This window comes from Mauremys reevesii, linkage group 5, assembly GCF_016161935.1.
Source record: "Mauremys reevesii isolate NIE-2019 linkage group 5, ASM1616193v1, whole genome shotgun sequence".
Lineage (NCBI taxonomy): Eukaryota > Metazoa > Chordata > Testudines > Geoemydidae > Mauremys > Mauremys reevesii.
In genome coordinates, this window is record NC_052627.1 from 10,682,000 (window position 1) to 10,696,200 (window position 14,201).

The window sequence follows — 14,201 nt, forward strand, 5'->3', positions numbered from 1 at the left end:
CCATGGCAGCCAAGAGTGAATGCTGTTCTGCTGCTGATTAGCGGAGGAGCAAACTGCTGATGAGTTGGCCCATCTGAAGTGTCCTGACACTGACTTTGGGTCTCCTCACCCCATCTGCCTTCCTCCCCGAGCTTTAATGGCACTTGGGAAGCTTAGCAAGCCCCCCCTGGACCATGAGCGGGTTTGCTGGGAGGGGTCCACACTGGAACGTTGTACTGGTATAACAGGGCAGTTAGGGGTGTGATTATTTACCTATGGAGTTACAGGATTACAGCTCCTAGTATGCTTAACCCACCCCCAAAACATCATTGTACGGTGGCACTCACTAAAACATTCAGGTTGATAATTTCAGAGCTGATTTAGTGTCTCAGACCCACAAATCCCATTAGAATTAACGTCCAGCTCCCCTAGGCAGCTCTTGCCCTCTCTAATATTTGTAATACAGACAACTTTTCACCCAGAAAATGAATTCTGGGTTGAAGGATTGGTAAATGGCCACAGGTCTCAGCTAAGGGTTTGTTCCAGGCTTTGGGCACTTTTCAATATTCACTCCTGAGGTCCTTCCTCTGAAGCCTCCATTGTTCTACAACTCCCTGTGAGTGCTGACAGGGTTCAGTACACACACAGGACAGGGCTCCTTTTGTTTTAGAAACAGTGGCAGAACAACTCCTTGATTATCGAATACACCGTTTCCTGAACTAACTTCGTTCCAGTGTTCTAACACACCGGTTAACAGAAAGGTATTAAATTGTCAATCAGAAAGGATTTGTGATGGGGTTTTGGTTCAGAAAGACTGAAAATTGAGTGATGTTTTTTAAATTTCTGAAATCTATTTAAAACAAACAGCAAAAACCTTTCATCAGCCATTCTTCCCCCTCCCCCCCCCCCAGAATAGGAGACATCCTCGAGGCTCTGCCAGGCCATAAGAGTCAGAGCAGCATCACAGTAAATAAATGGAGGAGCTGCCTCAAACACTATACCTGCCTCTGGAAATTTCCACCACTTGCGTCTGATGAAGTGGGTATTCACCCATGAAAGCTCATGCTCCAATACGTCTGCTAGTCTATAAGGTGCCACAGGACTCTGTCACTTTAGGCAAACTAAGTGCCTTTTCCACTACCACCACCCAGGGGGCACCGTCAGAGCTGAGATAAGAGCACAGGAGTTAATCTATTTAGACTATAAACGTTACTTAGATTATAAACTGTGGGCCCCTGGAGGTGCTAACATAACACCAGTAAATAAGAACCAGCATTACTGGCTCTCCCTGCTCGGCCAGGATGCCTCTAGTCATTTTGACGTTACTAGTGCCTGAAAGTCTCCAAGATGAAATAGGATCATTAAAATGAAAAAGCTGGGAGAGTAACATCTTTATTAATAGCATAAAATAAGCTGTGAAATATTTTTTAATCATCTGCCCCTTTTGTGCCCCTTTGAAAGACAATTTCTGTCCTCCATCACAGGAGTAACTGGGGATATCATTATCCAGAAGGAATTGTGTACAATATTATAACCAAGGCAACCGCCAATCAGACTTCAGAGCCAGATATTTTACTAAATATAAATAGTAAAAAACAAAAAAAAAAGTTTTCTCCCAATGGAACACATGAGGAAAGATCAGCTACCTCCCGTGCGTATGGAGTGCTAGAAATGGAGGGACAATTCCCAAATCAACTCCTTTTGCCGATGAGGGAATGGTACTTGGGGGGAAAACTCTCAGCTCTTCGCAGGAGTAGATGTCATCTTCATGGTCTTCTTTAGATGATGATAATTTGGCAAGATTTTCATCAAGAAATCCAGCTGTAGTGTTTGTGGCTAGAAGGAACAACAGATTAGACAAGCACTGGCAAGGGGTAAGAAACAAAGGCATGTTAAACACAGTGGAGCTGGCTCTGTAAGTCAGTCACCTAATTTAGACCCCAATCCTGCCCCAAGATCTGTATGGGCAGACTCCATTGATGCCACAGCACTCCAGCCCAGTGCACGAGTCTGACAGTGTAGAGCCATCTGTGGGACTGGCACCAGTCTGTGTATAGCCAAGGCACCTGGTCACTAACATGCTTTAGAGAGGTCCTGGGCCAAGGCCCTTGGGTTACTGTAACAGCACTGCAATTTTGGAGACCAAAGGATGGACAGTTAAACACAGGCATGTAAAGTGGCAGATGCACAGAAGCTTAACCTGAGTGCACAAGGCAAATGTTTATGCTGTATTGGGCAGCTAGGGGGAGACACACTCCAGATATTTCCTAAGTGACAGGCCTTCAATGTCTGGCCCAGTGAATTCTGACATACTGCAAACCAACTGTATGGAAGGAAATTAAATTGAAGCTCCCAGTGAAGGACCAGAGTATAGTTGGTTAAAAAGCTGTCAAGACTAAATGTGCTCCCAGAAGAGCAGGATAGTGAACCTCAAAGGGGGCCACTGGCTGCCCTGCCTGCTGCCCCAGAGGATCTATGCAGGGTTGCTAAGGAGGGCCGTTCTTTGGAGTGACACACTGTGTTTTCCTGCTGGAAGAAAGCTCTGCAAATCTGGCTCCCAGCTTTGCTTCCCCGTCTTGGATCACATGTTTAGCAGCTCTTCTCTCTCGTGGGGTAGTGTGCCTGCTTCAGATGAACGGAAATGAACTGCGTGGCTCAGTGCGGAGCGGCAGACAGCATGCCCTGGCAGTACAAGATACCCACCTGTGGCCGTTCAGTCTGCACTCGGCGAAGGCACTTCGCGTCATAGATGACTGTGTTCTCCGGGATCACTTCATTTGTGTTGATGTTGCAGCAGGCCCCGATGACGCAGCCACTGGTCAGAATCACATTCCGACCAACAACGGCTGCAAAACAGAGAAAAAACCCTTGCCGTGGCTGGAAAGGGGAGGCAGAGACAATCAAAGCAACCAGAGTGCCTCGAGCCAGGACAGGCAATATTCACACACATTCAAACTGCCATGCTGGTCTCAAACACTCCTTTCGCTCGCCCAGCCCTCTCTGTCCTGACTTCTACCAGCCTTCACGCCTGCTCCAATATACCTGCCTCCCACCCTGTTCCCTTCACGTAACTGCACAGTGCTCGCACTTCCATGCCCTGGTCTCTCAAGGCAACTCAGCCACTTCCCCATCCGATTGTGCAGGAAAACCTTCCCTGCACTGCAACCCTGTCACAGATCCGCTATACAACATGCAAATCACATCTAGTGTATATTGCTTCAGTCTCACAGGGAGGAAGCTGCATTCACAGTTACCGAGTGTGCACACAGCTGCTCTGGAGCGAGTCAATAATCCTGTGAGGTGCACTCACTGCAGCACTCAAGAGGGGGAGTGCCACACAGCTGGCTTCATGCTATCTTTGAGCCCCTTCCCAATCCTGGGCACAGCCCAACTTAGTCTTCATTTCACTCCCATGTCTCCCTTGGTTACCAATCTCCGTTTCATATCTGTGCAATTATCAGGAGATGTGCTCCAACAGCCTGCAGGCAACAGAAGTTTAACTTTCATAGACTAGCATCCAAAAGTCAAAGTCATTAGAAAATTCACTCGAAACCCTTTTGATCCCAATTCAGTAGCTCTGCAGCAGGAACAGAAGCCACCGCTGCATTCGGTCCCTCTTCACCACTTTTAAGGCCAATTAAACGTTGCTTTCAAATTGCTGGGCTCTGTGCTTTCAAATGGGAAGGCTGCTAATTGACTGGAATCACGGGAGTTAGAGATGGCACAAGCCATTCAATAATGTAGTCCACCCCCCTGCAAGGGTAGGGGATAGTCCACTGGGAAAAAAGGTGTGGTGTTAACACCAACATATTACAATTCTAGTGCAGAAAAAGACAGTTGTAGTTTTAACACATGCTGCTTGGTCAGCTTCCTGACCAGGGTTTACCTTGACCAGCTACCATGTTAAAAAGCACCCCTTTGCCCCTTTCCCTCCTGTCGTACACAGGGCCTGAGAGAACATTTAACAGATGCCAAAGCGATGCTGCACTAGATCAGGGCTCTCAAACTCAGATCACCCTGAGGGCCACATGAGGACCAGTACATTGGCCCGAGGGTCGCATCACTGAAACCTTTTCATATAACGATACAAAAGTATAGTCAAAAATGAAAAAAAAGGAAGGGTAATCTCTTGGTAGTCCATCGATCCGATGATGACAAATCTGTGCAGCTCATCTGTTGTTGGTCTCATGGTGGTGTGCTCTCTGATGGCTGTACAAGCCCATTCTAGAGGTGCACATTTGGCTGCAGATGGTGCATGGGAAGTTCGCAGTCAGTGGGTTGTGCGCTGCTGATGCCCTGTGACGTCGTTCACGTGCCTCTTGTAGATGCCGGCAGCGGCCTGCCTCAAAGGTGATGCAGGTATTTCTGCCTGTTGCACGCCACTGTGTTCTGTCGCTGGCGGCGTCCTCAAGGTCCCTAGGCTTGATACTGCTGTACTGCAGATTGGCTTTGATGGTGTCTTTGTAACGTTTCCGTGGACGACCTATATGCCGGATGCCCTGGGAGAGCTCACCATAGAGAAGCTGGCGGGGGATTCTGTTGGCATCCATGCGGCTGACATGACCGGTCCAACGTAGCTGTGACTTCATGATCATCATTTCGATGCTTGTCATCTGGGCTCTCTCGAGGACCTCGAGATTGGGCACTTTGTCTTGCCAGCGGATCTTCATGATGTTGCGGAGGCAGCGCATGTGGAATGCTTCGAGCTGCTTGATGTGACGCCTATATAGTGTCCATGTTTCGCACCCGTACAAAAGAGATGAAAGAACAACAGCTCTGTACACAAGCAGTTTTGTTGACATCCGGATGTTGTGGTGATTTAAAACTTTGACACGCAGACAACCAAGTGCCCGGTTTGCTTTGGATATTTGTGCGTTGATCTCATTATCCAGTGATGGATCACTGGATATGACACTACCCAGGTATTTAAAGTTCTCCACTACTTTCAGGGTAATACAGTATGCTATTAAAAGTCAATGTATTAACTTTTTAAAAACTGTAATGCGAAGAGGGTTTTAATATAATATAAACACCTGTAACTATTTCTTATGTGGTATCACTGATGACGAGCTACACTAACAATCTATCAACATAGCTGTAACTGCAGGAACTTCTTAAAGTAACTATTCATACAAAATATGTTGCCACTTTTAACAAACATTCTTCCCAACTGCTCACAGCAAAGAATCACACATGCTAAACTTCATACCTCAGACTGCTCGTCTAGACCATGAGGCCCCTTCCCCACCCCCATTCCAACCCCTTCCCCAAATCCCGGCCCCACCTCTTCTCCACCTCTTCCCCTGAGAGCACCGCATCCCCGCTCCTCCACTCTCCCTCCTGGAAAGTCCTAAGCGCCGCCAAACAGCTGTTTGGCAGTGGCAAGCGCTGGGAGGTAGGCGGAAGAGCGGGGATGTGGCGTGCTCAGGGGGAGACATGGCGCGCTCGGAGGGGGAGCTTGGCTGCTAGTGGAGTCGGCGTCTATGGCGGGCCGCAGGAAATAAATGCGGCCCGCAGGCTGCATGTTGGAGACCCCTGCACTAGATCTTACGCAACAGGCAAGTACATAAACCCCCGGCTTTAACAGACACAACATAATGTAACAGGCATCAAACCTGCCAAAGAAGTGTTTGATGATTTCAGCATGAAGACACAATTAGTAACACTTACCTTTTGATTCAATTACGTTGTTATCTCCCATTTTCATTGCTTGTGAACCTACAAGTTATAGTTAAAGAAAATATATAATTCTAAGCCCATATCTCAAATTCCCACCAACAAATACCCACATAACCCCTCCTTCAAAAACATAAACCCACAACCCAGGAAGGAAAGTGCTCATGGACCTATGCGTGTGTCCTGCACTGATTTTCATTGCTTAGGCAGGACACTGAAGCTGTGACTATAGTATTCCAACAAGACACGCAGAAAGGCCTATAGTTACAATGTGTGGGAAATTACTGCTGCCTAATATTTCACCTTTTTCCTTTTTATCGCATTGAATCTAGAAAGATTTTGCGCTTCCTGTGTCCTGAAACCTATAAGGCCCCCATGTTATTTCACATAAAGATATGTGTTTTCAAGTGACTAACTTCAGTTTCAAATTCAAACCACAAGAGTCGCCCTCTTCTAACTGAACACAAATTGTCTCCAGATCCTCCAATGCTGCAAATGAGAGCAGGTTGTGGCCAGTGCACATATCTGTTTTTCTTGTGGTTCGTCAAAGCCCCATATTCTAATCCTTGCTCTCCCACTGACTTGTTGTGTTACCTTGGGCAAGTCACTTAACTCTTCTGTGTCCTTTTTTCCCCTCTGTAAAACGGGAATAAAAGTTAGCTACCTCACAGGAATGGTATGACAGTTAACGTTTGTACAGTGCTTTGAAAATATCGAATACTAACGTGTTCAAGTTTGCGTTTTACATCACTGCTTAGCAAGGATACAACAGCCAACTTCAAAAACATTATAGGTGCCAATGACCATTGGTTTTGCTTCCACCTCTTCCATGTCTGGTGAAATATTTTCAGGATATCTGCAAGAGGATTGAAGAATACATTTAGAACTGAACATTCAAAGGGTAGTGTCACCTTAGAGATCAAGTGAAAGGAAAAAGTGTCCTTCCCTAGAATCTCTACCGCATTTTAGATTATTAAATCCTACTCATTTAATTTTAAATATAAGGTTGCTGGTTTACTTATCCATTTCTCCCAGCCTGGACAATGAAGAGAGGCTAGTCAGTTTCTGGAGTCTCATGCAGTCACTGAATGCTGCAATGTTTAAGATACAAACAGAGCAGAGGAAGGAGTTAGTCTGAAGGAGAACTGGAAAACTTAGAACTTTGAATAGCCATGGAAATATTTCTAATGAGCTTTGAAAGTTTTGTAAAATGTTTTCTTGACCTCAAGCCTGCTGTGAGGGTTGAGATGAACCTCAAATTCAACACAGCAAACTCAAAGTCAATTTTTTGAATCTCAGTAGTGATGAAATACTGAGAACACAGAGAGGGATGAAGAGGACTGTTTCCTAATTCATAACATCCTTATACTGCTTCTCAGAAAGTCCATTTAAGAGGGAAACAGAAAGTAGACAATAGTAACTTATGGACCCCAGCTTTGTGACTGCTGCTCCACCATACTGCTATGAATCATAGAATATCAGGATTGGAAGGGACCTCAGGAGGTCATCTAGTCTAATTCCCTGCTCAAAGCAGGACCAATCCCCAACTAAATCATCCCAGCCAGGGCTTTGTCAAGCCTGACCTTAAAAACCTCTAAGGAAGGAGATTCCACCACCTCCCTAGGTAACTCGTACCAAGGCTTCACCACCCTCCTAGCGAAGGCAAAAGCTGCTCAAGCCCCGGCCCTACCTACACGCCAGACAAATCTCAAGGAACGTGCTGCAACATTTTAAGGTAGCTATTTCAAAAGGATTGACCGTCTGGTTTTTGCGGTGTATCTCCCATTTTTATCATGAAGCTGAGGGAAGAATTTTGCAGGCAAATTTTTTTTTCTAGACAAAGTGACAAATGTATTTGACAAGCACAAATAGGAATAATTTGTGGTTCTAACACAGTGATGAAGGTTTCTCTTCCTCTCAGGCCATGTAAACATGACTTTGTGGCTGAGAAGGTGGGCAGACCAGGGTGTGCAATAATAGCAGTACTGGGTTGAGAGAGTTTTAGGGACAAATGTTGCATTGAAACCTGGGCCATCTCTCTCCTGCCCCCAAATATTATAAGCGGTTCCAGACAGCTAATACCGTGCAGCTGTGGCAAGCATCCCCACTTTTGATAACTAGATTAGAGTGACAGCTCAGAAGACTCCAGTCCTCTGCTTAGCCCAGAACAGGTACAACACAGGGAGCCACAGCTGAGGCTTCCCTCTCACTGCCCCAATCCGGAGGGACAAATTCTAGGGCTAAGAGATAATCTATCTTCTATGTTCTTTCAGTCCTGAGCCGCCTGCTGAGACCGCCAGTGATGGTATTAAACAGAGATATTTGTGCCTTCAACAGCATTGTCAAGATTCTTACTAACCCATTTATGATCAATGTCTGCTCTTCTATGAGATTGCCTTCACCAATCACTATTGGTCCTGCTTCTGCAATGATTCGCGCTTTAGGGTGAATCACTGTCCTTGGTCCTGTGGAAACAAGATAAGCTTGTTACTAGCAGAATCTAAACAACTGATGTTACTAAAATCAGAGAGAAGGCCCCAAGCGGGGAAATCATTTGAAGATGTGTCATGTGTGTTTCAACATCACAAGAATTCCAGAAACAAAGGAAAGGGACATGGACATGATTACCCGAAACATAGGAAAAATACATTTTAACTCAACTGAGAGGCAGGGTGGGCTTGTGGTTAAGGCACTGGCCTGGGACCAGATCTGCCAGTCTCCCTGTATGTCCTTGGACAATGAGTATCAACCATTCAAGAATGTCAGAATTCAAAACAAAATCTAAATATTAGCAACAGTTCAGGCTGCGCTCCTCAAGTAAGAATGCCAAGCAATCTTAGCCCTGCTCCTATAGCTATGGCCTGAATAACTATGCTCACACCATCTCCAGCCACAGTTTCATTTTATCAGTGACCCCAGGAAAGCTAGACTACTACAACCTGAACTGGGTAGTGGGTGGGCTATTTGAAACTCTTTATGGTCAGACAAATACAAGAGTCCTTCCTCTGCCCAAGTTTCTGATTGGCAAAAAGCATACCGAAGGCAGTAACTGCTCACAGTATTAGAGGTCTAATCCTGCCAAGTGACATACATAGAGAACTGAACCCTATAATTCCAATGGCCATTACACACAGAGATGACATGTCTCCATATACAGGATACATGTGCCCAGTCCAGAAATTAAAGAACACGAGAAAAGCAAAGGCCAGGCACTGATCCTGCTTGCTGTTCTGCACATGCACAGGAATCTTCCTGCAGAAAAACTGGGTGGATTGGGGGCTTAAGATTAGAAATGTATGTACATGAATCAAATGATAAAAGCAATGTTCTGTGATGCGCATTTTTGATACTCTGCAAGAAGAGGTGTTAGACTGACAACTTGACAGGGCCAGAGTTCAGGGTTCGAGTTCTTGTTTGACAGTGCAAGCTTAATTCACCATTTCTTGGGTTTCCAATTTAAAACACAACAGGACCCCACTAGTTCTTGAAAGGCAGACTTCATGCATCCTGAACTTTCAGTAAACAAAGGCTTTCTGTGGGGAATTATACTGTGTGAACTGTGGTACCATAATATAAAGAACAAAAAAGAAAGAATTGAACTCTCACTCCTGTAAAATGCTTACATAAGTAAATTTATGCATGTGAATAGTCCAATGGATTTCAATAGGGCTGTGTGTAAGTTATGCACGTGTGTATGAAAGGGGAGCCAGTTTGAAACCTACCACTTTTCTTTAAAATTGCCCTCTAGTCTAAAGGTCTGAATAGCTCAGACTGTGAGGGCACTGCAAGTGGGTGCTATGTGACAGAATGTCTAATGCATTTCACAGTGAGTCAGATTGCATGTGCCACTCGTGAGGTCTTCACTGTGTCAAAGGAAATATTGATAGCAGTGACACGAAGACAGAATTTACTGCACTAGTCTTCACTTCGGGCTAGATTTCCACCACAGAGGTGCAAGCATGCCACAGATAACTTACTGGGAAAACACATGGTCTTCTGTCACTAAATCCTGGGTAGTTATTGACTACCAGAGAACTGAGGCTCCATACACTACCTTCCGTTTTCAGAAGTACGGATTCAAATCCAATAGGGTAGTGCTCCTGGGGAAGAACAAGACAAAAGAAGCAGCATTGTAGTCTCTCTTACCGATAGTTACATCTCCCCTGATTTCACTTTCCACGCAGACAACAGCTCCAGGAGCAATCTTCACACTGCAACCAAAAATTAATATTAAAAGAAATAAACACAATGCTTTTTAAGGCCAAGAAAGAAGCCTAAGAAAGCTGGGTAGATTTGTACTAACGGATTCCATCCAACTTGCACCTACTCTCAACATTTTCACTGAGCTCCACAGTTCAGAAGATCATACATACATTTAAAGAGACACTTGAGCATCTCAACTGATAACTGTATAAACCAATGAGAAAAATCCTCGGGGCTCTAAATGTGAATTTTTAAAATCTATCACTCTGTCAAGAAACGAAAGATAAAAATAGTGACTCTTTCTAGATTCATGAACACCTCTGTTTTGCATTTCCTCTCATCTCTGCAGCACTAACTAAACAGAGATGAGCCAAAAAGTCTGAGTCATGTGATTACAGGGAACATTTCATTCCCACACAAAGAAAGGAGACACTGAACGGCATTGAGGTGGCATGGGAGACAGTAGTAGTATTTACTATTGATCAGACTCAGGTCTTGAGGTTATGTGATAATGCAGCACTTCAGTATCCACAGATAGGATGGGACAGGAAAGAAAGCGAACAAGATAAGAAATGGACCTGAAACAAGTTCACATCTGCAGGCAGGACTGTGACCAGCCAAACAAAAGTATATGTACACAGTGTGTCAGGCCATGCAGTGGCACATCTCTGGTACTCCCCATCCCAATTTCTACCAAGATAGAGTATCTATATATATAGTTGGGGGTGGGAGGTTCAGGTGCTAACCTCTGGAATTTTAGAAAACCTAATGGAATTTCCTAGAGGATGGATATCTAAGGACACTTAAAGAGAGCTTTTATGCAATAGCTGTGTATTCTCTCTCTTCCCCACACCCTACATGGGAGAGATAGTGAAGTGTGGGGGGTCTCTTTCCTCCCCCCTTCACCTGGCAGGGGAAGGGAACTGCAGGGTGGGACAGCTCTTTCTTTAGAGAAAGAGAAGCAAATGGGGTGCTCCCTGGCTAGGGGGCTTCTTCCTCCATCAACAGGAAAGGCTCGAAGCCCCGAGTTTCTTCAACCAAACACCACCTCTCTTTGAGCGGCTTGCATTTCAGACCCCCCTCACTCACAGGGCCAGCACTGCCACTTACTGAGAACTTTCCCCAAAGCCATTGGAAACATCTTTCATCACAAGGCACGTTTCCCAGTCCCTGAATCATTCGCGTGGGTCTGCTCTGAACCCTCCGGAATGGAGGAACAGCTTTCTTGAATGATGGACACCAGCACCGGATACAAGGAAGACCCGCACAGGCCGGCGGAGACCCGGGGCTGCAGCCGGGCAGCGGGGCGGCCCGGGAGGGGGGCCGGGGCTGTAGCCGGGGGCCGGGCGGCCCGGGAGGGGGGCCGGGGCTGCAGCCGGGCGGCGGGGTGGGGCGGCCCGGGAGGGGGGCCGGGGCTGTAGCCGGGGAGCGGGGCGGGGCGTTACGCTGGCAGGGCCAAGCTGGGGCCAGCGGCGGGTGTTTGCCCAGTGACCGCTCGCCCGGCCCCGCCCCGCCAGGGATCGCGGCCTCCAGCGCTGCCCCGGGCCGGGGTGTCGGCGGCCCCCTCACCTGCTCTGCGTCCTCTCCGCCATCTTCCCCGATCGGCCAGCGACTGCTCGGCCTGCGCTCCGGGCGGGGGGGACTCTCGGCGTCAGCGCTCGATTGGCCTCCCTGGCCGGGGGAGGGGCCGGGGCCGGGGCGGCTCAGGGGGTCGCTCTGCGCGCTCAGATAGGATGGGACAGGAAAGAAAGGATGTGGGCGTGGTCCCGCCCCTGGGCGGTGTGGGGGCGGGGCCAGCCTAGCGCGTAGCCGGGCGGGGAGGGGCTGCGTGCGGTGCCCGGGAGGGGCCAGGCTGGGGGTCCCCGGCAGGGAGGGGCTGTGGGGGTGCCCGAAAGGGGGGGCCAGGCTGGGGCTCCCTAGCAGGGAGGGGCTGTGCAGGGTGCCCGGGAGGGGCCAGGCTGGGGGTCCCTAGCAGGGAGGGGCTGTGCAGGGGGGCCAGGTTGGGGGTCCCTAGCAGGGAGGGGCTGTGCAGGGGGGCCAGGATGGGGGACCCTAGCAGGGCGGGTCTGTGCAGGGGGCAGGCTGGGGCCCCTGGCAGGAGGGGCTGTGCAGGGGGCCAGGCTGGGGGCCCCTGGCAGGGAGGGGCTGTGCAGGGGGGCCAGGCTGGGGGCCCCTGGCAGGGAGGGGCTGTGTGGGGGGGGCAGGTTGGGGGTCCCTAGCAGGAAGGGGCTGTGGGGGGGGCAGGCTGGGGGTCCCTAGCAGGGAGGGGCTGTGCGGGGGGGACAGGTTGGGGGCCCCTGGCAGGGAGGGACTGTGTGGGGGTGCCCAGCATGCTGCTCTCTATCCTTCCCAGTCCCTGCCACGGTGCCCCTCTCCCTTTCTCACAAACGGGGTATTCCCACGTGAGCCCCATGGCTCAGGACTGCGCTGGGCTGCTCCTCCCAAGGCTGGCCAAGGAGGAGCAGCGGTGAGGTGGACGCTGCAGCCAGTACCATCCTGTGCTAACAGTCCCTGGGGGGATGACAATGGGAACTGGGGCTGGAGCTATTCAGGGTAAGTCTATACTGCACCTGGCAGCAGCCTCCCACAGACTTGTGCTAGTGCTGCTCAAGCCAGCATGATAAAAATAGTGGGGATGTGGCAGCTTGGGCTCTCAAGCCCTCTGGGTCTGAGGTCAGTGGCTAGCCAAGTCTCTGCTGCACACCACTATTTCTGGCATGCTAGTGGGAGTCTGTCTAGCTGAGCTGAGGACCCAATCCCAGCCACAGTGTAAACATACCCCAAGGGCTCAGGTGTTGCAGTGCTGTGTATAGAAACACCTAACTAAGCACCCTGCAGCCCAGCAGACTCCTCAGTCCCAAGTTAAGTGCTCAGTTCCCTGTACAGTGTATGAGGAGAGAAAGGGATTTCCAGTGATGAGCTGCCAAAATCTTAACAACGGGTTCCCTATAAAAAGTTCTGATTTAAGGGATGTGCGACAGCATGTATTTTTTGTACCAATAGGGTTACCATACGTCCATATTTTCCCAGGAGGTGATTAAGAACCGAAAAGCCTGACATGTCCAGGAAAATACAGATGTATTTTAACCCTACCTAAAGTTCTTTTTTAAAAAGATGGGGCTGAACTAGAAATGAGCTCCGTTTCACATGTGTGGGTGGTGATCAGGGACAGTCTCAATTTTTGGGTCCTTTTTCTTATATAGGCTCCTATTACCCCTCACCCCCGTCCCGATTTTTCACACTTGCTGTCTGGTCACTCTAGGGTGTGCACATGTGTGGGTCCCAGCTGCTCCCTGCCCCCCGCTCATTGAAGCAGGTGTGCAGGGTTACTGCCCTGGGAACTGCAGGGCACCAGTGGATGTGGGGCTGGCTGCAGATACGGGCGTGGGGCAGGGCTAGCTGGAGGCAGGGAGTGACACGGGCTGGCTGTGGGCAGGTGATGCAGACGGGCGGGCTGCGGGTGGCTGTGGGCAGGGGGTGGCTGCGGGAGGCTGCGGGCCGGGGGTGGCTGCGGGCAGGGGGTGGCTGCGGGCAGAGGCTGGCTGCGGGCAGAGGGCGGCTGTGGGCAGGGGCGGGCTGCGGGTGGCTGTGGGCAGGGGTGGGGCAGAGGCGGCTGTGGGCAGGGGCTGGCTGCGGGTGGCTGTGGGCAGGGGTGGGGCAGGGGCGGCTGTGGGCAGGGGCAGGCTGCAGGTAGGGGTGGCTGGGGCAGGGGCTGGCTGGGGCGGCTGCGGGCAGGGGCTGGCTGGGGGCAGGGGCTGGCTGTGGCCAGGGGCTGGCTGCGGGTGGCTGTGGGCAGGGGTGGCTGGGGTGACTGGGGCTGGGAAGGCGGGGAGGCGCAGATACTCACACGGGGTGGCTGGGGCAGGGGCTGGCTGGGGCGGCTGGGGGCAGGGGCTGGCAGGGGCAGGGGTGGGGCAGGGGGTGGCTGTGGGCAGAGGGTGGCTGTGGGCAGAGTACGGCTGTGGGCAGAGGGGTGGCTGGGGGCAGCAGGGGCAGGGGCTGGCTGGGGCTGGCTGGGGCAGGGGTGGCTGTGGCAAGGGCTGGCTGCGGGCAGAGAGCGGCTGTGGGCAGGGGCTGGCTGCGGGTGGCTGTGGGCAGGGGTGGCTGGGGCTGGCTGTGGGCAGGGGGGCGGCTGTGGGCAGGGGTGGCTGGGGCGGCAGGGGCAGGGGCTGGCTGGGGGCAGGGGCTGGCTGTGGCTGGCTGTGGGCAGGGGTGGGGCAGGGGCTGGCTGTGGGCAGGGGTGGCTGGGGCAGGGGTGGCTGTGGCTGGCTGTGGGCAGGGGTGGCTGGGGGCAGGGGCGGCTGGGGCAGGGGCTGGCTGGGGCTGGCTGTGGGCAGGGGCTG

The 14,201-nt window shown here is 50.5% G+C and overlaps 1 protein-coding gene across 2 annotated transcripts; it reads right to left on the reverse strand.

Annotated features, from left to right (window-relative positions):
• Positions 1-1,529: 1,529 nt before the first annotated feature.
• On the reverse strand, positions 1,530-11,575 carry DCTN6 (dynactin subunit 6). 2 transcript variants are annotated; one of them, XM_039542682.1, is made up of 7 exons: positions 11,428-11,575; positions 9,802-9,866; positions 8,015-8,120; positions 6,423-6,511; positions 5,650-5,697; positions 2,683-2,825; positions 1,530-1,815 (listed from the first exon to the last, which is right to left on the reverse strand). In XM_039542682.1, the coding sequence occupies exons 1-7, from the start codon at positions 11,448-11,450 to the stop codon at positions 1,717-1,719; spliced, it is 573 nt and encodes a 190-aa protein (XP_039398616.1). In that variant the 5' UTR covers positions 11,451-11,575; the 3' UTR covers positions 1,530-1,716. The 2 variants fall into 2 exon arrangements, with proteins under 2 accessions (XP_039398616.1, XP_039398615.1); XM_039542681.1 differs by lacking the exon at positions 11,428-11,575 and adding an exon at positions 10,969-11,129.
• Between the last annotated feature and the right edge of the window lie 2,626 nt (positions 11,576-14,201).

What these genes read in the sequence shown, in the direction of transcription:
- DCTN6 (XM_039542681.1), bottom strand. Translation starts at nt 11,006, where the DNA reads ATGAAAGATGTTTCCAATGGCTTTGGGGAAAGTTCTCA. An exon ending in CAGGGGAGATGTAACTATCG is followed by an intron (nt 8,121 to 9,801) that starts GTAAGAGAGACT and finishes TTGTTTCCACAG; the next exon opens with GACCAAGGACAGTGATTCAC. An exon ending in TGTTTTTGAAGTTGGCTGTT is followed by an intron (nt 5,698 to 6,422) that starts GTATCCTTGCTA and finishes TATAACTTGTAG; the next exon opens with GTTCACAAGCAATGAAAATG.